The 26497-nt window shown below is 34.2% G+C and overlaps 1 protein-coding gene across 1 annotated transcript in view; it reads right to left on the bottom strand.

The window, feature by feature from the left end:
- The window catches only part of LOC113081195 (WD repeat-containing protein 70-like), a gene marked incomplete at its 5' end in the record, with an annotated part of 39735 nt that overhangs the window by 6001 nt on the left and 7237 nt on the right, over window positions 1-26497 (bottom strand). Inside the window, 7 exon segments of the mRNA XM_026253269.1 lie at window positions 152-268; window positions 1979-2058; window positions 3175-3275; window positions 8469-8607; window positions 10046-10130; window positions 11231-11330; window positions 22430-22604. Of these exon segments, the coding sequence (XP_026109054.1) occupies window positions 152-268; window positions 1979-2058; window positions 3175-3275; window positions 8469-8607; window positions 10046-10130; window positions 11231-11330; window positions 22430-22604 (797 nt within the window).

Below are 26497 nucleotides of genomic sequence, written 5' to 3'. Positions count from 1 at the left end.
ATAAAAGCATCTGCTAAATGCATCGATTTAATTTAAATTTAATTTTAGATATGGGCCCAAATAAAAAAAAAAAAAAAAAAGTTGATTGTCAACATGTATGTGTAAGAGAAAGACTGATGGATGTGTGTCGGTGAGGGTTCAGGAACATCACCTGGTCCGGACACGGGCGGCTCAGGTTTGTGTGATCGGAGTGGATCCAGTCGGTCTTTCTCCAGCTGCTTCCTGGTGCTGCGCTGCCGGGCCTCACGAAACATGGGCAGAGCGTGAGCTGATGAAACACAGCACAATCACATGAAGCACACCAACACAGAGAACTACACTCCTCACTGCAACAGGGCTGTGTTTACTCTTGATTAAAGTGCCCACACACAACCCAAATAAAGTGCGTCTATGATGCCTCTGTGTGTGTGTGTTTGACTGCGGGGTCACGAGGAAAGGGCGAGTGGTTTTCCATTCAGGAGTTGTGCTGATTCCTCTCACGCTACATCAAGCAAAGAGGTTAGTGGTGACACATGGACATCAGTGGTCCATCGTCTGGACTCACGTCACCTCAATTTTCCATCGCTATTTCCTGAGGTTCGGCGCGACTGAGGCTCTCGTGATAAACGCGTGGCTGCTGAGTGTGTCTCGTGCTAATGGCATCGTGGGCCTCGGGTGAGACACAATCCGATGGAAAGCACTCACTGCATGCAAACACACACACACACACACACACACTCTCTCTCTCACACAAACTCATGCTTTCTCATGCACTCACACACACTAAACACACACACAACCACACACACTCACACAAAATCACACAGACACACACGCACACACAATCACTAAAACACACACACACACACACACGCACACAATCACACGCACACAATCACTAAAACACACACACACACGCACACACAATCACACAGACACACACACGCACGCACAAGCAGAGACGGGCACACACACACACACAATCACTAAAACACAATCACACGCACCCAGAAACACACACACACACATCACTAAAACACACACACACACACAATCACACACACACACAATCACACAGACACACACACGCACGCACAAGCAGAGACGGGCACACACACACACACACAATCACTAAAACACACACACACGCACACACAATCACACACACACACACACGCACGAGCAGACACGCGCACACACAATCACTAAAACGCGCACACACACACACACAATCACACGCACACAGAAACACAGACACACAATCACTATAACACACACACACACACACACACACACACAATCACTAAAACACATGCACACACACACAATCGCACGCACACGCACAAGCAGACACGTGTGCACACGCACACACCGTGATGGATTTTATTTGTTATATATATATATATATATATATACATATTGGGGCCGGGACTCGATTAAAAAAATCTAATTAATTAGAGGCTTTGTAATTAATTAATCGAAATTAATCGCATTTTAATCGCATATAAATATTTGACCTGAGAACAGTGAGAAGTAATTTTTTTCACATGGATTTATAGTATACCATTGAATAATGACTGAATACATAAGCTTAAGCAACAAAATATTGTTTATTTTTGTTCAACCAAGTCTAGCAGACCAGTGCAATTTTTGCCATGAAGTGTAGCAATAGCATATTAAGAAACAATTTAGAAATAGTACATTTCAGAAATTCAGGAAGCGTATAGGTGCTGGAACCTTCTGTAAAGTGTTTTTTAAGTAAAACACAATACTGTCAATTACATTCAGAACATTGGAAACCCTGACTATTAGAAAACATCTCTCTGTTGCTTCAGAGGCCATAACATACTAAGTCCAACTCTCAATAACCTCTCGAAACTCATCCAGATAAGTTATTAAAAATGCGGGAAATTCTTTTCTGTAATTAATTAATCTTAATTAACGCGTTAAAGTCCCAGCCCTAATATATATATATATATTTTACGCAGGTCACACTCACGGGTGATGATGTAATCCTGTGTCAGCGTCTCGGCGTGTTTCTCCTTCCTCTTGCTCTTGACCACACACAACATCGCACCTCTGAACAACAAACAACACACAAACAGCCCATTAGCTCCAAAATAAGCTTCAAAACGAGCTAAACAACTAAAGAGCAAGACATCAACTGCAACAATATTTCTCATTTGAAGTCATTCCCTAAACAACTGTAAACCTGGGAAACCTGAATATATGAGGGCACCTTCAAATGGATTTTCAGACCTGGAAAACTCATGGGAATCATCCTGACAAATCTGAATAATAGAATTATTATATCAATTAATTATATTAGCGCTCTTTTTTTATTCCGTTTTCCATAAAATGAAAATGTATGAGGGGAAAAAAAAGGATAATTATATTTACATGTGTGATTTTCAGACCAGGAAAAGTCATAAAAATGAATAAACTTTTTAAAATGTCATATTATTGGTATAAATATAAATATTCTAGTCATGACGAGTTCTACAATATTTGTTTTTCTGGTATAAATTGCTATTTGAGTGAATAATAATAATAATAATAATAATAATAATAAACATGATGGAAACTAATGGAAAGCTGAATTAAGTTATCATTACATTTAATAGTTTTATTGAATTATTTTAATATATTATAACCCCTAGTTTAAGAAGAAACGATAATAATGTTATTATAATTATCTACATTTCGCAGAATTCTCAGGATCTTGGAAAACCTGGAAAAATAAAGGAATTTTAAAGGTGATTTATAAAACCGAAATTAACAAACTAACATCTTTGAAAGTTATGGAAATTTCTATAACAAATCTATTTATATCTATAAATACAGTCATATCAAGCTCTAAAATACTTTATCAAGTAGAAATAGTTATTCGTGAGTAAAAACAACCGCAACTACTGGAAAGTGTAATGGGTTTAATATTTTAATTTAACTTTATGTTCCATTTTATCTACAGTATATATAGATATATAGATAGATATAGATAGAGTGAAGGCTTTTCTTGTGCATGTGCAGGACGTGACTTTGATGTAAACGTGCAGAAAATTGATTCTGCTCTCAGTCGACACTAATGGAGTGGATTTGTTGAGTTTCAAAGCGTCCAAACCCGGCTGAATCAGTACTGAACAAACACAGACAGAAGAACAGAAGAGTGTGAAGCAGGACTGAGCGCATCTGCACCTCTGACTCTTGACCGGGTCGTAGTAAACCTTCGCCAGGCCGCTCCCCGTCCCCACCATGATCTGATTCAGCTTGGGATGCCAAAGACAGCGGACCACGCTCTGAAACAACAGAAGATGGGAGGTCAGCATAAAGCAAAGGCATCCCGCTCATCTCCTGATGACTATATTTGGATCTGGATCTCAAAGACTCGAATGGGACGCTGCCAGGACAGTGTGTGTGTGTGTGTGTGTGTGTGTGTGTGTGTGTGTGTGTGTGTGTGTGTGTGTGAGAGACGGAGGAACAGACTCCTGAATAACTGCAATCACATGCATGTCTATATGATCACGTTTTATAGTGAACAAGAGCAAAAGAGCAGCATTAAAGTTAGAAAAACACCAAAAAGGCCTGTTACATAAAGTCCAACCCCACGAACAAATAAATACAGCAGATTAATATCATTTAAAACCATAGAAGAAGTAGTAATAGTAATTATTATTGTGTTTTTATTATTATTATTGATGTATATTTCTCATAGTAACATATTATTAATATTGAAAAGGTTCTATGTTATGATATAATCTAAAATAATAATAAATGTGAAAAATTTAATAAAATCATTAAGTGGAACGAATGTGATATTTGTTTGCAATTATGAAATATTAAACATAATATGGTAATAATTATTTAATCATTTATTTAAAATGAGGGTAAGTGAATAATGAAGGTGTAAAGGATAAGTCATGATCATTGTTATGCAAACATGCTGTACTGAAACTAAATAAATAAATAAAAAAAAAAATTAAATAAATATAGGTTTTGGATTAAAATGATGGGAAAGCAGAAGACGTGATTGTCATGCAGATTAAGCACTGAAAATAAAAGTGTATGGAAATACCACAAAATAAAACAATAAAAAAAGAAAAAGAAAAAACTAAAGTAAAATAAAATAAAGGTTTGGATCAAAATGAGGGGAAATATGTCTCCGCTGTCATGCTGCATTGAAATGAATGTAAATACCACGAAAATAAGTTAAAGAAAATAATAAAATAAACATCGTCAAAGAAACATACTTTAGTAAAATTAATAAAAATGTTACAAAAATAAATAAAATAAAATAAACATTGTCATGCAAACATGCTGCATAAAAAAAATAAAAAAAAATAAAAAAAAGGTTCGGATGAAAATGAGCGTAAGTAAACAATGACGCTGTACAGGAAATCCAAAAGAATAAGCAGCAGGTTTTGGGAGTCCTAATGCACTTTAAGAATGATCTCTTGAGATGAGTTAACAGCACAAGAGGAGCTTAATAAATCATGCTATCTCCAAGAAACTCTTTCCAAACAGATCTTGCGGTGTGTGCAGTGTTGAGATCAGGAAAGACCTGCGGAGACATGGGGGTGAAATCTGCTTAGCCTCCAGCTGTTCAGCGCCGGGCTCGTTTCTGAATCCTCCAGCCGGACTGCGTTAAGCCTCCCTGACCTAGAATCCGGCTTTAGACCCTCTCCCTCCCCCAGGACCGTAGCAGGGGTTTCTCTGGCCCTTATTGACTTAACGGGATGTACGGGGTTAATCCTTCTCTATGGGCATGTGGCCGAGTAATTGATTATTTAGAGAAGATCTGGAAGATTTGGCTGCGGATCTGAAATGTGCTTCCAGCTGAGCCTTTTTTGGGCCGAATACAAACGTAATCTCCTTTAGTCGCTCCATTACCTTGCAGATACTGTATCATGGGTTTTAGATCGTGCACATCTGTATATCTGACCTCTCCATTACTATTAATCGTGCCACACAGAGACCCTGGGTAAGGAAAGCAAACATCAGGACAAGCAACACATGTGAACTGTCGAAAATAGCGATATATGCATGCATCTACGGCTGTTCGTCATGTGCCAGAGAAACAGACCCTCACAATGCACAGTATTTATGTGCAGCTCAAATGTTTCTACGAGCACTAGGAGGAATGATAATAATGGTGATGTGAGTGAATCAGACCTTATGGCAAAGACTGGAGTGATATTTCAGCATCATATTCAATAACAATAATAATAATTTAACTACACTGCAACCAGACACAAGATAACTTTCAAGTCACAGTTTGATTTGTTTTGTTGATGTAAAGGGGATTTTCCAACTCAGATTCAAACCAGTGAAAAGATATGCAATGAAATAAGACTCAAAAATACACTTGTGGATTCAGGAGGGGGGAAAACAGACGAAGAGATGAAGGTCACCTGGACTCTGTCTTAACATTAATAAGCTTTTAGTACAACGTTTATATTTTAGTTCTAGGTTTAGTCTTTCTGTGCAAGTCCAGAGCACGACTTGCTCCATAGCACTGCTCAGAGAAAACTTCAAAGGCACTTAAATAAACACGATATTTCTTCAATCTGAGAAGCACTGGATTTAATTTAGTTTTCTGAAAACTGTCAGCTTAACATTGGTAAGAGATACTGTACTTCCTAAAGATGTAATTCAAAGAAAACATGTAAAGGGAAAGCAACAGTGGTCTCAGAATAGACCCCTGGGGAACACCAGATACTAAAGAGGCTTACGTGGAGGAAAATATTTTTATATTCACTACAAATGACCTATCCTTTTGATAGGAGGCAAACCACTCTGAGAAACCTACAAAGACACTTAAAATAAACACTATATCACTTCAATCCCTGGCGCACTGGATCTGTTTGAGTTTTCAGACGTCAAGGCACATTCCAAATGTCACTGGAAAATAAAACTGAAAATGGTCAGGGTACCAGTAGTAAGAGATATTGTACTTCTGAAAGATATAATTGAAGGAAGTATATAAAGGGAAAACAACAGTGGTCCTAGAATCGAACCATGGGGAACACCACATACTATAGGGGCCGAAAAACTTCCTATATTCACGACAAATGTCATGTGCTTTAGAGAGGAGGCAAACCACTCTGAGACACCCACAAAGACAGTTAAATAAACACCATAGCACTTCAAAATCAAGCAGCACTGGATCTGTTTTAGTTTTCAGACATCAAGCAACATTCCAAATGTCCAATGCAGAGGGAGCAGCAGGCGTCCTGGAGGACGCACATGTCTCACCTGGTTTTTGCACCTTGTGAAAAAGTCAGCAAAGCTGAGAACCACCCCTGGAGTATTTACTCTTTCCAGCCTGGAGAAGTGTCCACGTCCCGGCACAGAGCACGACCCCACTGCGGGGTTACGGCCTGTGTTTACACTTGAATGATTGGTAGCTCTTCCTGTCACAGGATGGCCTGGTGCAGCACTTCATAAAGACAGCACTTAAATTCTTCAGCCGTCTTGCGCTAGATAAACACTGTAAATAGCTCCTCGTCAGGTCAGCTATAAATAACTTTAGTCTTCTGGACGGGCCAAAGGTATTTTCAGTGAACAAGAGCCATCCACTGCTGCTAATGTGATTCTACCGATTCCGGACATAAATGATGGGAGTATTTTGGAGTTCGGCAGAATAAATCAGCATTTATCGTCATTATATGGAAAAGAGAAACTCGCACATATGGCCTAATGTCTTAGTTAATACTTCATAATATTAAAGAAAAATAATATTGTTATTTACATAGGGGTGATGTCACATGCTTTTTATTTTAAGATAAAATATTACAGTTGTACCAACAATCTTGTGAAAACACAACACAATCAATTAATTATTGCAGATTTCTGTATAAATAAATATTAAATTTGATTAAATTCTATAATTTTTGTACTGGTAAACAATCATACAAACAATTAATAATAAACCTAATAATTATGTGTTTGTGTGTATATATAATTGTTTGTATGATTGTTTACCAGTACAAAAATTATAGAATTTAATCAAATGCAATATTTATAAAGAATAAATAAAAATACACCAATAACGAAATGTCAGTTTAATTTATATATAAAATACTATGAAATAAACGCACGAAATTACATTTTTAATTATTTAGTTAATTTGCAATAATGAAAATAAACAAATTAATAAAAATAATATACAATTATACCGGATGCAATTCTTCTGTGAAGCTCTAAATGAGAAATCTTTGAAAATGTGTGCGCTTCTTTAACAAGAGCAATGGATGCAGATTCATTCTGACAAACTCCAAGACAACTGGAAGGAGGATGATATACTACAACTACCACTAATAGCAAAATGCACCAATCCAAAACATTATTTCCTTTACCAGAAATCCTTTATTTATTTAGATTGCTGGACTATGTCTGTGATTCATCACAAAAAGAATATTGTGTACTTCTGATTAAGGCTACTGCTGCTGCTCCATGGTTTCTGTGCTGCATGTATTCAGTGTGTTGGAAACCAACATCTGCTTTATGCCATCCTGTCAGCTTTAAGATAAGAAGCAACCTGGGATGGAGAGAATTAGTCTTTGTGCTGTTCTGACTAGAGCTGGAGCGCTGGGACTGAGAGAAACACATTTGATCACAGATGGCCAGGGGAGCTTTGAGCCGTCACTCAGATGTGCCTCAGAAAGAGACGCTTCACTCGCTTCAGACAAATCCAGCTCTTAGGAGCACGGGGATGCTTCTCGAGGTCACGCTTGTGTCATTCCAGCAAATGGATGGAGGAAGACAACGTTCCCTTCACTTCCATAGGGACGAATGAACAGGCTTTCACTTCGTGTCTGCAGTTGCACAAGTAACCTAACAGTACAGCATTTACCAAGTAAGACCCACAGTCTTCCTGGACATAGTTTCCATTATGAGAGAAAATCATATTATTTGGATGCTCTCAGTTCTAGTTACTGTAAAAATGTACATAACCGGATATATTATTATTATTATTATTTATATATATATATATATATATATATATATATATATATATATATATATATATATATATATATATATATATATATATATATATATATATATGCCAGATTAAAATCCAACACAATCAAAATATATATTTTTTTTCTGTGAAACTCTAAATGAGACATTAGGCAATATCAGCAATCTTCTCTTTCCAATGACAATTCATGCTGATTCATACCTAACTTATTAAATAGCGAAATATCAGATTAATGTATATATAAAATAAATTTTCATTTAAATAAGTGTGGACGACCCTGGGGTTTCAGTCAAGTTTGGCTGACCGGCATCATAACCAATCACAGACTGAAAACACTGAAAATCCTTAATTTGCTAGTTAGTAAAATGGTCCCAGCTGTCCCATACTTCATTGCACTTCATCAAATCATGTTTTGTGATCTGGAAACATTATAAGTCTTGACACACAGTGCTGTATAATGGATCATTCTCAGCATGACACCAGCACAGGAGTGTGTCAAACCTACCGTATCGGCCACTTCAATCTCATAGACCTTCTGCAGAGATTCCCGCTCGAAGAACAGCAGCTTCCCGTTTCCTTCGTCCTTCTTCACCGAGGTTCCCGTCAGCAGCAGTTTATCATCCGGACTGAAGCAGCAGTCTGTCCTGTTCAGAAAACACCCATCAGCACAGTTACAGGAGAGAAAAACTTCACGTTCATAAAGACTTACAACACACTTCACAATCTGCTGTGCTTTTACGCATAATGCTAAGCAAACAGTATTAACATAATAAACAGGTTCCCAGCAGTGTTGTTATAGTTAACAAAAAATATTTTTTTAACTATTCATTTATATAAAGCTGAAATACATACAGAAGGCTTGATGTCTGAAAACTAAAACAGATCCAGTGCTGCTTGAATTTGAAATGCTATTGTCTTTGGGGGTGTCTCAGAGTGGTTTACCTCCTCACTAAAGCACATTACATTTTTCGTGAATATAGGAAGTTTTTCGGCCCCTATAGTATGTGGTGTTCCCCAGGGTTTGATTCTGGGACCACTGTTGTTTTCCCTATGTATGCTTCCTTTTAGGGGAGAACAGTCTTACCACTGTTGCACTGAACATTTTAATTTTATTTTCCAGAGACATTTAAAATTTGCTCTATGTCCAAAAACGAAAACCAATTCGGGAATGCTCAGACTGAAGTCTTATAGTGTTTAAGTGTTTGTGTTGGTATCTCAGTGTGATATGCCTCCTGTCCAAAGGACAGGACATTTGCTGTGAATAAAGCTAATTTTCCTCCAAGCTGGCCCCTTTAGTATGCGTGTTCCCCATGGTTCGATACTAGGACCACTGTTGTTTTCCCTTTATATACTTCCTTCAATTATATCTTTAAGAATTACCATATTTCTTACTACTGTTATGCTGACCATTTAAAAAAAAAATTCCAGTGACATTTGGAATGTGCCTTGATGTCTGAAAACTAAAACAGATCCAGGTTTGCTTGAATTAGAAGTGCTATGGTGTTTATTTAACTGTTTTTGTGGGTGTCTCAGAGTGGTTTGCCTCCTCTCTAAAGGATAGGACATTTGTTGCGAATAAAGGATATTTTTCAGCCCCTGTAGTATGTGATGTTCCCCAGGGTTTGATTCTGGGACCACTGTTGTTTTTCCTATGTATGCTTCTTTTGAGGTTCATCTTTCGGGGGAAGCAGTATCTTTTTACCGCTGTTGCACGGACCATTTTAGTATGTATTTATTGTATTAGTATAGTATATATTGTGAACAATGGTAAAATAATATCAGGCTAATAATTTATCAATTAGTCCATTGTAATGTATCGTGTGAGAATGTGTAAATATATATATTTATAACATCAATAAAATTTGTTATTATTGTTATTACTATTAAACATTATTATCATTGCCACATTATTTGTATTTCCTATAAATTTTTTATTTTACCATAAATATTTAAAATACATATTAATTATTATGGAAAAGCAGGACATGCTTCCCAAAAGAACTCTGTTCCCATGAGAAGACTTCAAAACATCTAGAGAGTGGTCAGACTGATCAAACAGAAGTATTAAAAGTTTCCCTTTACATGGGGAAGAAGGAGGTCAGGCCAGTGACAGCAGCGAGAGGTTTCCTGAAGTTGCGTATGTCCCACGTCTTCAGAGTGTCGTCTCCTGAAAACACACACAGAACAGAGAGATGAGCGATCGAATCGGAGCTGAATCAGCATCATTGTGTGTCTGCGTTAGTCAGAGTCTGATTCCTTACACACTCCGATCACTTCACACCAAACAAAACCTCTTTTATCTGCACACAAGTCCACTTTGTTTTCACATTCAGCATAATCCAACAGATTCAATATATTTGAGCATTTAAAACCTACAAAATAATTCAGTTGTGAAGGTCGATGCAGAATAGCGGTGGGCAGTATAAAATAAAATCATATGAATCATTTTATATCAAATTAAGAGTATTTTTCACTGTTTAGGTAGTGTTGCCGGAAAGTTAAAAACCATATGTAAAATGTAAAACAACTTTTAGATTTAATATAGATAATTAACATCTTAATGAAAATAGTTTGAAAACCAAGAACAGTTTCTATACACTGATTAAGAGACTGAATTTTGATGATTTTTGTTTAGTTTAAAAAATGTTGGTTTCAAATTTAAATAGAAATTTAATAACTGACATTTCTGTCTTTTAGGGTGACGTGATGTTCTATGGTGCGACACAGATAAGAGAAACAGATTTTTTTATCTCAAAACATCTTTAAAAAAAAATAAGAAAATGTGTGGAGTGATATAATCATCACTCATCTTAAAATAGTATTCTCAGCAGTTTTGAACGGATGACAGCAAAGTTTGTCTTGAAATTGTCCAACAAGTCATGGGGAAAATGATGTTAATTATAATTTAATATTAAATAAATGAGCAATATATAATAAATAATGGCATTTATATATAAAGATTTTTTTTCCTTCTTAATTTTTGCTGTCACGCCATAGGAGAAATTTGTGTTACAGTTCAGTAAAAATGCAAAAAGTTTTTTTTTTTTTTTTTTAAGAATTGAAGTCAGTGACCCTTTATGTTTTCTGAAAGATCAGACTTCACACTACATAATGTAAATATATGCATTTTTCTTAAAAAATGAATTTTACAAATTAAGCATTTTTAGTGCCTATTTGTGAACAAATATAATATAAAATATATATATTTTTTTTTTACTGTCTCTTATAGGCAGTCCTAATACAGACAGAACCAGCGGCGGGTCTGACCTCCTCGTGATGCGAGAGTTACTCCGTCGTAAGAGAAAGTGAGGCAGGTCGTGTCTGATCCGGCGGCGTGAGCCTGGCGACAGTGGAACTTAGTGTGAACCTGAAAAACACAACCAAAGCACACATAAGAGACACGTCTGGATGAGCAGAGGCCAGTCCTGCGCTCCATTAACACTTTCACAAGAGCTCTGCGGCCCAAACACTTTCCATCTGCAAAACCACACTCCGGTCTGAAAAGAGAGAGCCTCCTGTCTGTTCAGTTACTGGACCAGCGAGTCTTCAGCCTCAACAGAGTGACGAGATTTCTCAATGAAGAGCTCCAACACCTATATACATCAAACGCATTTATTTTTGTGAGGTTTTGACACTTTTATTAGCAAAATAGTTGAAAGCTGAGAATAGAACAGAATAACAGAACAAAACCATACAATAAAATACAAGAATGGAATGAACAGGGTGAAATACAACTTTAAATGAAAAACATTTTTTTTTAATTGAATTTCAAAAATAGTTGAAATAAAATAGTTTTTTATAAACGGGTAAAATAAAATTATAAATGAAAATAAAAAATAACTCCGTAATATACACGCACACACCCGCACACAATTATTCTTTCAGTGGGGAAATTACAATGAGTTAAAATAATGGTGTTTATGATTCTTATTTAAATATGTTTTGGTGTATCAGTTTTACATCTATTATATAATAATCCCTGTAAGAGTTATGAGCAGCAGCTGTTGTACACTAGTGAGTGATATCTGGTCAGTGTGTGTGTGTGTGTGTGTGCGGACATGAGTGAGAGGAAGACATTCACCATACTGCTGTGTTCTTGGACTGAAGACTATAGACTAGAAACAGCATTTCTTGAAGGAGAGCACGTCTGAATCTGTGTCTGAACTCTGAGCTCCATTAAAACTCTTGAGTGCCCTCAAATACACACAGCCTCGGCTCAATGTAAAGCATTAAAACACATGATCACCCGATATGATGACCATGATCAAAGTGTATGATTCATCTAATAATATTTCCCAATTTCAGTCAAGCTGTCTTGATGAACAGATCGAACAGTTGAGGAAATCTTGCAGAAACCTTATTTTAGTATCACTGATACACTTTCAGTTAATATTTTGAATTAGATTTCATTTTTATATATATATTTTTATTAGTTTATATATATATATATATATATATATATATATATATATATATATATATATATATATATATATATATATATATATATATATATATATATATATATATATCTCAACAGAGCAGTCCAACAATAAAAATAAATAAATTTATTACAAAATATAATTATATTTTGAATACAGTTGAGAGCAGACTGAACAAAATGAAGAATAAAGCAACAAAAAAAAAAAAAAAGAAAAAAATGTTGAATGTGTTTGGAATGACATCATGGTAACCAAAGAACATGTAAAACTTGTGAACTTTTTTTCTGTGTCAGTAACAGTGAAAATGTTCAATAGAGTTTTTTTTTTTTTTAGAAGCCAAAACTTCACGGTTTGAGTCCTTACAGAAAGTCTCACACAAAAACAAACTCACCATGAGAAGTTTTCACTGGAGCTGTGACAACTAGCCCTGCTCAATTAAAATAAATGAAGAGTGATGGAAACCGAAGAAGCGTAGAGAGGGAAAACACGAGCTGAGGACGGGAAGACACGACAAGATCGACGGAAGAGAAAACGAGGTCCAGAAACAGCGGATGGACGTTGCATTGAACAGAAGTCGTGGCACTGGAACGGCCAGATAACGACTCTCTAGCCTCTCCGCCAAACCAATTTACTGCTGCATAATTGCCATCTTTATCTGAGTTTCTCCACCTGCTCGTGCTTCGCTCTGATGATTAACCCACAGCCAAATCAGCTTCATTAATTCACTCAAGCTCTTCCACTTGAAACGAAGGACAGCCGGTCCGTCCTTCAATTCAAGTGGAAGAACCTGAGTCAAGCGTCTTTTAACTATCTCTGCTCTAACAGTGTAAGATTCATCAGTATGTCTTACTGTGAAGGAGAAGGAAAGACAACAATTTAAATGTTACTGTGAAGGAAATATGACATTGTCATAATTAAAATAAATAAAATTATGTATTAAGTACATTTATTTGAATTAAAATAATCTAACTGAATAAAAAAATATATATATTTTCAACAATTTCAACAAATTAGAATATGGCGACATGCCAATCAGCTAATCAACTCAAAACACCTGCAAAGGTTTCATGAGCCTTCAAAATGATCTCTCAGTTTGGTTCACTGGGCTACAAAATAATAGGGAAGACTTATGTTCTGCCCATTGTCCAGAAGACAGATCACAAGGAGGGTAAGCCACAAACATTCATTGCCAATAAGCTGGCTGTTCATAGAGTGCTGTATCCAAGCATGTTAACAGAAAGTTGACAATAAGGAAAAACTGTGGAAGAAAAAGATGCACAACCAACCGAGAGAACCGCAGCCTTATGAGGATTGTCAAGCGAAATCGATCCAAGAAGTTGAGTGAATTTAACAAGGAATGGACTGAGGCTGGGGTCAAGACATGAAGAGCCACCACACACAGACGTGTAGAGGAATTTGCTGAACCACAGACAACGACAGAGACATCTTACCTGGACTAAGGTGAAGAAGAACAGGATTGTTGCCCAGTGGTCCTGAGTCCTCTTTTCAGATGAGAGCAAGTTTTGTATTTATTTGGAAACCAAGGTCCCAGAGTCTGGAAGAAGGGTGGAGAAGCCCATAGCCAAAGTGGCTTGAAGTCCAGTGTTAAGTTTCCAAAGTCTGTGATGATTAGGGGTGAAATGTCATCTGCTGGTGTTGAACCCGTTTACCAAGAAATTTAGGAACACTTTGTGCTTCCTTCTGCTGACCAGCTTTTTGAAGAAGCTGATTTCATTCTCCAGCAGAATTAGGCACCTGCCCACACTGCCAAAAGCACCAAAAGTTGGTTAAATGACCATGGTGTTGGTCTGCTCGACTGGCCAGTAAACTCACCAGACCTGAACCCCAGAGGGAATCTATGGGTTATTATCAAGAGGAAAATAAGAAACAATAGACCAAACAATGCAGATGAGCTGAAGGACACGGTCAAAGAAACCTGGGCTTCCTCAGCAGTGCCACAAACTGATCACCTCCATGCCACGCTGAATTGAGGCAGTAATAAAAGGAAAAGGAGCCCCTACCAAGTATTGAGTACATGTACAGTAGGCCGACAATTCACTAAAAATGTTTTTGTATTCTAATTTGTTAAGATCGTGAATTGGTGGGTTTTTGTTAAATGTGAGCCAAAATAATCACAATGAAAAGAACCAAAGATTTAAACTATTTCAGTCTGTGTGCAATGAAGTTATTTAATACACGAGTTTCTCAATTTGAGTTTAATTACTGAAATAAACTTTTCCTCGACATTCAAATTTATTGATAAGCACCTGTAGTTCACCCAAAAATGAAGATTTGATGTTTATCTACTTACCATCCCGGGGGCATCCAAAATATAAGCGACTTTGTTTCTTCAATAGAACAATTTTTTTAAATAAAACTTTATGTATATTTAATGTAAGTGGATGGGAATCATGGCTTTGAGAGTCTAAAACGTACACAAAGAAAACCAAATTAAACCCAGTAGCTCGTGATAATAAATTGATGTTTGAAGACAAAACGATCGGTCCGTGCAAGAAACCGAAATGTATTTATCTCGATATTCACTGCAATGTCTGAACTGTCCCGAGCACGTTCGCGTCATCGTCGTCTTCACGCCAGAGCGTGACGCATCTTCTTCTTACGGATTTTAAGTTACCTTATTTAAAATGTAATAAGTAGTGTAACTAAGTAAAGTAACAGATTACATTTAATTATACGCTCAGAATCTCAAAATCCTTTATCACTTGTATTAAGATTAAAATAACTTAATAAAGCACATCCACCACAAAATCAAACTTTGAGATTAATCGGAGGTTAAATAAAGATTTTAACATTTTAAATCAAATCCTTGCATAGTTATAACCGGAAACACTGGGATCAATAACAATGGCATGGGAAAAAACAAGCTAGTCTTAAAAATAATCCAAATACATACTTCCAAATAGATTTAATAAGCATGTGTCTTAAACTCCTGAAACATTGGGATCTCATATTTATATTCTCATAAATCTCATAAAGATTAATTAAATCTGTATGTGGGTGTGTGCGAATAAAACTCTAACATAACCCCCTTTGTAATTCTTAACATCTCCACAACTTACAGTTGTTATTTTTTCTAATTAACCATTTGTTTTGTAAATAAATACGTAACCCCATTCCTCCCCAACACTGTTTGGCTATAGCTAACTACAGCAGGTTAAATTTGGGAGGACTTGCTCTAACTTTATCAGGCCATTTGAAGGAAGTAACCAAACCCATGTGAGTGTTTTACAGCTGATGAGGCATGTGAGGAACGGCTGATAAGAGCTTTCCTGATGGACGTGTGTTGGGTTTCAGGGTGTGCTTGTTCTTCTGGAAGATTAACAGATTAACAGAGGAAGTGCATCAAAGAAGCAGCGGACGTCTTGATACGTCTACAGCCATGAGACTTCCTGAGGAAGACACGGGAGTCATGCGCTAAAGGTGTTTGCAATGCACTTTATTGCCTTATAACTCTTGTATGTTCTTGTGAATAACCGTGACCTCAGTTAAAACGTATTATAACACTCACACACACATTTTTACGCTTTAAAAGAGTAGAACGCATGATCTACACACAGTTTGGTTTTATATCATGTGTTTTAATGCATCATAATTAGATGGTGTATTAGCAAATATATGTGCATTATAAATATCTAAACTGTGGTTAGAGTTATAAATAAATGATTGACTGTTAAATAAAACATGTTATAAAATGAATTTAATATCCTATATTACATGCTTTAATGCATTCTTAGTATATCAAAGTTGTCTTAACACAAGAACAAATTTTGACCCACTTCAAATGTTGACTAGTTTATTTACATACTGTTGCAATATATATTTTATTATACAAATTATATTATATATTATACTAAACAGCACATTGAACTGATTACAGAACGTGTTTTAAAATAAAAAAAATTGTGATATTTTATTTAATGTGTTTTACTCCATTATACTCTTTAAAATTCATAACCATGTCCAGATATACGATAATGCTATATTAAATAATATAGTATAATTTATACTACAGTATATGATAATATAGTACACTAAAATCTGTAGTATAGCCTGGAATATATATATATATATATATATATATATATATATATATATATATATATATATATATATATATATATATATATATAATATATAATATTATTAAATCAAGGATATGATTATAAATTGAAAGATAAGGCATTACAACATGTTTATAAGCAATTTCATACGCTGTATTATTTTTTGTATTTTAATACATCATTTCAACCATGAATAATTAGCATTTAGCATTTTAGAGATAAATATAGCATTTTATATAGTATTTTAGGGATTAATATTATTCTTATAATGTAATTTCAAATTTTAATAATATCATGTCATATATACAAAATATTGACATTGAAATGACATTAAAATGGTAATAAGAGCTGAGATTCATACAGGACCTGTCAGAGACGGATCCGATCTGTTCTGAAACATCAACTCACAGTCCGACTGATGAGAGGTCATGACCCCGTAATCAATGACTGAACCGAGATCTCCAGGATCAATCCATCTGTCCGTCCCAATATCTCCACGCAGGAGATCAAGGTCTGACTGGAACTGACCACATCTGGCTGCATTCTCCATACATGAGCCAGAGACATCTCTAACCAGTCCGGGTTCACTCTACGAGCGCTTCCTTGAGTTTTTTTTATTTTTTCATTAATTTTTTTTTTTTTTTTTGGTGAAGATACGCTACCTGTCAAAAGTTTTTGAACAGTAAGATTTTTAAGACAGAAGAAAGAAGTCTCTTCTGCCAACCAAGCCTGCATTTATTGGATCTAGAGTACGGGAAAAAAGTAACATTTTGAAAATTTAAAAATAACGGTTTTCTATTTGAATATATTTTTTTTAAATCAGCTCCGCTGTATTTTCAGCATCATTCCTCCAGTCTTCAGTGTCACATGATCTTCAGAAATCAGAAGAATATGATGAAGAAACATTTCTGATTCTTATCGATGTTGAAAACAGCCAGGTATACACAACCAAAAAAAAAAAAAAAAAATTCTGACTCTAAGCTTTAGATTGGAACAGTATAAAATGTTACCAAAGTTTGTTCTATTCATCAAAGAATCCTAAAAATGTACGCAACTGTGTTTAACATTGATAATAATCAGAAATGTTTCTTGAGCAGTAAATCATCATTTTAGAATCTGATCTGATCATGTGACACTGAAGACTGGAGTAATGCTGCTGAATATACAGCAACGCATCAAAGAAAAAAATTCAGTTTACAGCTATTTTAAATAGTTAAAATATTTCACAATATTATTGATTAAGCTGTGTTTTGGATCAAATAAATGCAGGCTTGGTGAGCAGAAGAGCTTTTAGACTGGTAGTGTAAGTCACAGACCCTCGAGGAACGGGCTGTTACTGTAAGCTGCTGGGGAATGCTGGGTAAATATTTAGTCTGACAGAAGCACCAGTAATAAATCACAGGTTTTTAGGCTGTGGAAGAACAGAGGAGCAGTGAAGAATCATCTGTTCACACGTCCCATCATGTGACACATTATATGCATGTGTTTCAATAGGCCTTCTTTGGGTAATTAGATCATTTTCTTATTCCAGTCATCCATTAATGGACCTCCGGGACAAAATTAAGAAGGACTGGATGATTATAGGCAAATCTCAGTGCTTTTTCATGAACACCAGACATGGATATGTCATGTGACATGATATCCAGAGAGGATTGGTTAACACCATCTGTGAATGACTTCTCAAACAACAGCCTCTTCAGGCAAACCAAACACAGAGCGGCTGACACCGTGATTGGTCGTGAGGCAGAAGCGCTGACAGACAGGAAGTTCAGCGTGTGACGTGTCATAGTTCAGCACATGAGAAATACCAGGAATCCATTAAACAGGTGGCAGCGCTCAGGTTATATCACAGAGTACGGATATGTTTACTTCACTTCTTCTGTTAGTGAATCTAACAAACACATGTTCAGATCACATTTCACCACATATATACATATATATACACACACACACACACACACTTTGCATTAAGAATATAAGTTTACATCATTTTTTTTTTGCATTTAAATTATAGTTGGATAAAGAAAAAATAAACTGCATATAGAGAATTTTATACGTTTATATAATAATTTAAAATATACAAATGTATTTTTACATAAAGAAAAATAAATTAATAAACAATACATAGACAATTAAATAGATAAAGATGTATACAATTATAATTAATAGTTTTTTGCATTAATATATTTTGCATAAAATGTTTTATTATACTTTATATAATAATTTAAATATATAAAGCATTTATTTTCATAAAGAAAACAAACAAATGAATAAACACAGACTGAATTAAATAGATATTTTTTTTTAAAGAAAATTTATATTTATAATTAGAGAAATATAGAAATTAGATAAAAGAAAGAAAGCTTAATTTATGTAAATTGTAAACCGATTTTTATTTTAAATAAAAATAAATAAAAACAGTATTTCATTCACAGTAATTAATGAAATTTTTTTATTTTTTTTTGTATTAAAGTAATAAACATTCAGGGGTAAATGTGCTGAACTGTACTGAAAATTCAAATGCAAAAAAAGTCTTAAAAAAGGGCTTCATGTTCTTTATGCATTCTTTCGGGTGAAATGTGACATGTTTTGTGAGAGCCTCAAAACAAGAAAACACAAAATGCAGAGTATTGAGAAAGCAAAGTATAAATTAATTCAATAAAAACACACATGAACTTGTGTGAACAGCCTAACATATGCCGGCGCCTGCCATTGGTCAGTCAAGACTCTACGTTTATTCGTGTGCACTCACAATAACAACAAAACATTGTGCTTTTGTAAAATAAAGAAAGCAAACAGGATGTGCTTTATGTTGACTAATGCTAAAAAATGAACGACTACTAGTCGACCAGAAAGAGTCAGAAGATTGAGATGTTGGGCGCCTCAAACCAACACATCTATGTTCTGAGTCAGTGCTTTGCTCTTCAGGAGCCGAACTACCAATGATTGTCTCACAGTGACTCTGACCAGCTAAAACCACCAAAAAAAAAAAAAAAAAACAGCAAAGAAGCTGTGCCTGTTATTCATGGTCTGTCCTGTACTAGTCCAGTCCCTCTGTCTGGTGCAGGGGCTGATGGGTATTTACGGCACGGCCATATGCTTTGCGTTAACTCCAGTTCCTATGGTCAATTAAGGCCTCGTCCCCTCAGACGTAATGACGCAACTGACCAATTCAACAATGTCCGGAGCTTGTTACGCTAGAGCTTTGTTTAGAAGGAAAAGTAGGATTTTTCCTTTATGCAAACTATACTTTAAATAAAAAAAATAATGATGTAAAATTGATATATTCGTTTATTTTCTTTACACAAAATATATAATTTATGAAATGTGATCTGAAGATGTAAGAATGAGCAAATATATATATAGTGCCGAAAGTATTCACACCCCTTCATTTTTTTATTTGATCTAGCTGCCTTACGTTGTGTTGTGTTATACTTTTGGGATGGTACTCTACAGGCAATGAGCAGAGTGTTTTTTCTTCAAACATGATGCTTGGAATTGAGGTTTATCAGACCACAGAATCTTGTTTCTCAGAGTCTGCGGATCCTTTAGGTGTGTTTTCGTGTGTCTTTACTGAAGAGAGGATTGAGTTTGGCCAAACTGTCTACAAACCCAAATCGGTGGAGTATTGCAGTGATGTTTGTCCTTCTGTAGCTCAACTAGAGTGACCATCAGATTCTTGGTCACCACTCAAACCAAAGCCCTTCTCCATCAGTTGCTCAGTTTGGAGGAGACCAGCTCTAGGAAGAGTCCTGGTTGTTTCAAACTTCTACCAATGTTTTCTGAACCCTTCCCCAGATGTGTGGCTCGACACAATCCTGTCTCAGAGCTCTACAGGCAGTTCTTTTGACCTCAAGGCTTGGTTTTTTACTCTCTGATGTGCATTAGCATCTGTTAGACCTTTTATTAGGACGTGTGTGCCTTTCCAAATCATATCCCTTCAATTGAACTTTCGACAGGTTAACTTCAATCAAATTGTAATAACATTTACGAGCAATATGAAATCTCCTGAGCTAAACTTCAACTGTACCCGATAAGGGTATGAATACTTATGCAATGCAATCATTCAAGTTTTTTATTTAAACCAAATTTGCTAAGATGCTAAAAACCTTTTTTTTTTTTCTTTACCATTATGGAATGTGAATACTTTTGCAAAGTAATAAATATATTTTACTAAACATTTGTATTGTAAATATCTACTACACATAATACATAAACAACAGATGATAAAACAATACAAATATTTTATTTATTGCTTTATGATCTATAATAATAGCTGTTTTTTATTTATTTTTAGTATTCAGGTAATAAGCATTGTTGTTTTTAGCTCAGAACGGATCTGAGACTCATTTTTGGGGCTCGACTCACTCGTTGAGCAACTCTAATGTAAACTTTCCACGGTTTTTGGGAGTGAAGTTTGCGGAGAATGTGGCAGTAACATCCATCAAAGTGGCCACATCATGGGAAAAGACCAACAACTATTCTGAGTGACCGAACAACACTTACTCAGTCTATTAAAATTGCTTTGGGAAGAGTTTCTGGAGCTCGTTTCATTACCGCCATACAGTAAAGCACAGCTGTGAATGACATTATGAAAATCTCTCTCTCTCACCTGCTTATTTCCTCTGGGATCCTGATAATAACCAGATCAACGTCAAAGCCAATGTGTCCCACCCGCTGAGGGGTCCAGAGCCGAAAACCTACAATCTGAAGTGGGCTGAAACAACTACTTTTTACCTGATACATTTAACACAGAAGAGCACTTGCATGCATCATTTTACTACTAGGATCTATTCTCCGGTTAGAAGTCATTCTAAGGTTTGCAAGCTTTACAGCAAAAAATGTACTGCTTTATGTAATAAGAATAACCCAATAACTGCCTTTTGATTGACTTTTTCCCATTGATTCTAGTTCATTTCTTAATAACACACAAGGGTGCAATGAACTAAAAATGTTGCTCATAAGACACTTAAGTTCATTACTGTGCATGACATTTTAATGGCTGTAAAATAAAAAATAAAAATATGTATATTATATGTACTATAATATACATATATGTATATATTATATATATGTATATAATGATGTTTTTCTGACTGTTTATAGACTAATGACATGTCAGCTCTCATGGAAATAAAATAAAATGCAATGAAATGGAAATAAATAAAATAAAAAGTGGTCTTAAAAAGCTTTTTTTCAGAACTAGATTTTACGCTGAATGCCATGTAATGACCAACAAATGATTTATTCATATTAAAGTAAACAGAAATGTGCTTAAGCTGAAAATTGTCAACAGAAGAAGAAAAAAAAAAAAATCTATTATTAAGAGAATTCATAAATGCATTAAATAATATTAATAAAAATATATGTTATCAATCATGCATATAATGCATCAAATTAAAATATCTAATATTTACATTATATTGTTAAAAATTATCTACATATGTAAAATAATATATATATATATGTGTGTGTGTGTGTGTGTGTGTGTATGTAAAGCTATGTTTATTGATTTACATTACATTTAATAATAATTAGTTATACTACATATATTTATATGTTTAATGATTTGTATTCAGTATTGTAGTTTCCCACTTGTATACTGTTTTTTTTTTTTATCAATATTTTGTCTAGAAGTTCAACAAACGTTAATTATTTTTTTATTATTACTTCTCATGTCAAGCTTTACTGGGTTAAATAAAGTAATTTCCCACGGAAACAGCTTCCCATACTTCACCAGAGCGAGCATCTTTATTAACCTCTGAACCCCTGAATCACACTCGTCTGTCAGACCACACACAAACAGTAACGACTCATCCCCGTCGAACACCCACGCTTTACACAGACCTGCTCAGTGTCAGCGCTCCGATGACCTCTGACCTCTGACCTCTCTGACCGTGTCTCATCCAGGGTAACAGTGTGGTGTGAAGCGGGGCACTTACGCTCAGGTTCCTGTCCCAGATCTGGATGGTCCCGTCCTGGCAGCCGGCTGCGATCAGTTTTCCGTCGCGGCTGTAGGTGCAGCAGGTGGGGGTCACTCTCTTGCCCTGCAGCGACCGAGGCTTGAACACAGACTTGTGCTTCTTCTCCGAGGTCAAGTCCCACGTCCGCACCGTCCTGAGAACCAGACCAGAACGGGTTCAAAAAAATTACAAAATATAAATAAAACTAATATATTACTGTATTTGACATATTTACATTATATATATATATATATATATATATATATATATTTTTTTTTTTTAAATAACATTTAAATATTGTAACTAAAAATATTTTTATGTTAATTAAAAGAAAATGATTATTGTGAATAAAAAAAAACAAAAACAAATATAAAATCAGATAAACTGTTGTGAAATGCTAGTATAGGTGTCAACAAGTTCAACTTTCCCAACTAATACTTTACAGACTGAAAAAGATGGCAAAAAAGATTATAGATTATTACTTATTTATCAGATAATGATTGTTTGATTTATTAATTTATGCAGGTGATAATTATGATTTAATAATATTTATTTGATTATTATTTAAAAACAATAAAATATATATTTTTAATAATTAGATCATTATTATTTATCAGATAATTATTAATCATTGATTTTTCTGATTGATTGAATTTTTATTTATCGTGATATTCACTCATTATCTAAAATATATAATAAGCATTTAATTATTCAATCAGCATTTATTTATTTGCCGCCATTCATTATTTAAATTTTTTTTATAAAAAACACAAATACATGTTTTTAAGTTTATTTATTAGAATATTATTTATTTATCAGATTTGTATCACTCATTGTTCATTTATTATTTTAATCTTTTTTATTACATTTTATACTTTTTATATTTAATTAAATAACTTAATGAATTAATGAAATTAAAAACACTTCAAAATAAACTCCATATATGAAGTTATGATTTGGGGGACAAAATGCTCTTATATGGGTTTTGGTCTCATATATCATATGATAAGTGCACAATATTGTCTGTATTTATTCAAAATAAGAATAATAATGTTTATATATATATATATATATATATATATATATATATATATATATATATATATATATATATATATATTAGGGCTGTCAAAAATAGCGCGTTAACGGCGTTAATTAGTTGGTTGTCGTTAATTACGTCAAATTTTTAACGCATTTCACGCATGCGCAGTGTGACAAATTATTCAGGTCAGGAAAGTCTCGTCGATCTCTGAATTCTCAAGATAGTAAAAAACAGCGGCGAGCGCCGCGACGAAAACACAGAAGAAGCTTAAGGTTTTACCCCAGTTACTCTCAAATACATTCATGCCAAGCTCGATAAACAGAGACGACTTTGGTGATACGCTGGAGCTTCTTCCTGTTATAGCGTCCTGTGTTTCACACTGCGCATGCGCAGAACGCATACATGCAATGCAGCAAATTACAGCTGTTTGGAAAAGCATATGCATTTTTACTTGGTTTTACTGGCACTTGAAGCCTTCAGAACGTGAAAATATCGATCCTAAAGTATTGTGGCAGAGCAAATGAACACCTCCCAAAAACGAGTGCCCAGAGTGCTGCTTATGTGATGGTGGCGCATGTTTGTGTTTCTGAGTTCATTCTTTCGAGTTTCTCTATCCATAATTTCATAGATATGGCTATGTTTATCTATATTTGGCTATATTCATAGATGTGGCTATATTTAACCACTGGTTCACCTAAAACTCTTACACTATCTGTAGTTAAATGGCATGGTTTGATATAGTGCTCAGGTAAATTTGATCTAATTAAATGTTAAACTTTTGAAATTCAGAAAAAAAGAACTTGTGTATTGATGAATCAATACATGAAAATTATGTATCTGTGTCCTGTTATTTATCTTTTGGTATGCATTTCAGAAAAAAAATGGTCAGGATTCAGGTGTAATTGCAAATAGTGATTAATCCTGATTAATCCACTGAAAATTCTGATTAATTTGATTAAAAATTTTAATCATTTGACAGCCCTAATATATATATATATATATATATATATATATATATATATATATATATATATATATATATATATATATAACAAAAGGCATGTTAAATAATTTACATTTTTAATTTAAATAATCCTGAATACAATAAATTGAACAATATAAAAATTATACCTCCTGTTTATCTCTATATATATTTAGTTAAAATAAAATGGATAAAAATAAAAAATGATTTATAAATTACCAAAAATATATGAAAAATAAACTAATAAAATAAATATAAACGCTAATAAATAAAATGTACAGATAATATAAAAACATTTATAAATACTAAGTACATGCTAAAACTGTTTTTTTTTTTGGACATCTTGAATATAACTGAACCTAGTAATACAAATAGTAAAAGTTTGTATTAAAACTGCACTAGAAGCTGAATTAAACAAACCGCTCCGACTGAACTCAAGCGGCTCCTAACGCTCAGATCCGACTGCGGGAAAGTGTTCGGAGACACTGGAAAACTCCCCGGATGGATGGAAATAAAGGACAGAATGATGAACAGCTCCCTGATTCTGAAGAGCTGCTCGTGTTTCTCAGGAGCCGCTGCAGATGAAGCTGTGTCTTCATTAATGACCTCTTAAAGAGCAATTAAACACCGTCTCTGTTTGGGAATGGTGTTAATGGTGAAGAGAGCACCGAACGACACGCAACACTCGCTCTGTGAGGAGAAACCCATTCAGACGTGACCCTGACGCCGATCCATCACACATCAACACATCACACTTCACAAACTGGGTCACACGTCTACCACGAGTCAAAGATGATAAACACATCTCCTGGGACTCTTCCTCATGTGTCCTAGACACATTCATTTCTCAAACACCAAAGAATCATCTTCAACCATCAGCTCACTTCACGTGTCCTGTTTTATTTTAATTGCAAGCTCTGCAGCTGTAAAAAAATATAGAGTTAAGAACTGGAAATCTGAGAGCCATCAGAGCAAAAATACTGGATTATATATATATATATATATATATATATATATATATATATATATATATATATATATATATATATATATATATATATATATATATATATATATATATATATATATATATATATATATATATATGCTGTCAATCAATTAAAATTAAATTACAACCTTTTTCTAAAATTAATTAATCCAATCAATCGTGAATAATCTCAACTAACATTTACGTTTTTAAAAATACTTTTAAATTGCAATTATTTTACATTCAATATCCAAATTAATGTAGAAACAAAATAAAGACAGTACATTTTTATTTATATAAAATGAAAATAATATAATATATAATTTTATAGCATTACATATAGTAATACAGATTAATATTATATTATTATTATTATTATTATTATTATATTGCATTATATATATTTTTTTTGTTAAATAAATAATATATAAAAATTATAATATAAATAATATATAAACAAATAAAATGAATAAATTTTACTTTAATATTTTTAGCAGTGTTGTTTTAAAGAGGATGAATTGTAACTTAATGCAGAAACTTTTTAATAAGTTCACTACTAGGTGCAATACATTTTAGGCAGATTACTGTCAGATTTAAAAAATAAAATAATAATTTTTTTGTAATAATTAAATAATGATAAAAAACCCCAAAGATATCAGATGGCAGAAGAGATGTTTTACAGTCCTAATACTTCTTATATATAAAGAGATGTTTGGCCAGAGCCCCGGAGGTTAATTAACTGATAAAAGCAGCAGTTTAGCAAAGATCCGATGTGACATTAAAGACATTTATAACGTTACGGTAGATTTCGATTTCAAATAAATGCTGTTTTTAAACTTCCTGTGAATCCTGGAGAATTTAATGCGGTGCTGAAAAGTCAGCTTTGATTACAGAAATAAATTACAGACATTCACATAGAAAACAGCCGATTTAAATTATAATATAAAAAAAATATTACTGTATTTTTGATCAAATGAATGCAGCTTTGGAGAGCAGCTTGGATAGCAAAGTGCACTAAAAGAGGAAGAGCTGACA

The sequence above is a fragment of the Carassius auratus genome, unplaced genomic scaffold (genome assembly GCF_003368295.1).
Source record: "Carassius auratus strain Wakin unplaced genomic scaffold, ASM336829v1 scaf_tig00033339, whole genome shotgun sequence".
NCBI classification, from domain to species: domain Eukaryota; kingdom Metazoa; phylum Chordata; class Actinopteri; order Cypriniformes; family Cyprinidae; genus Carassius; species Carassius auratus.
This window is presented reverse-complemented; position numbering and strand designations above follow the sequence as displayed.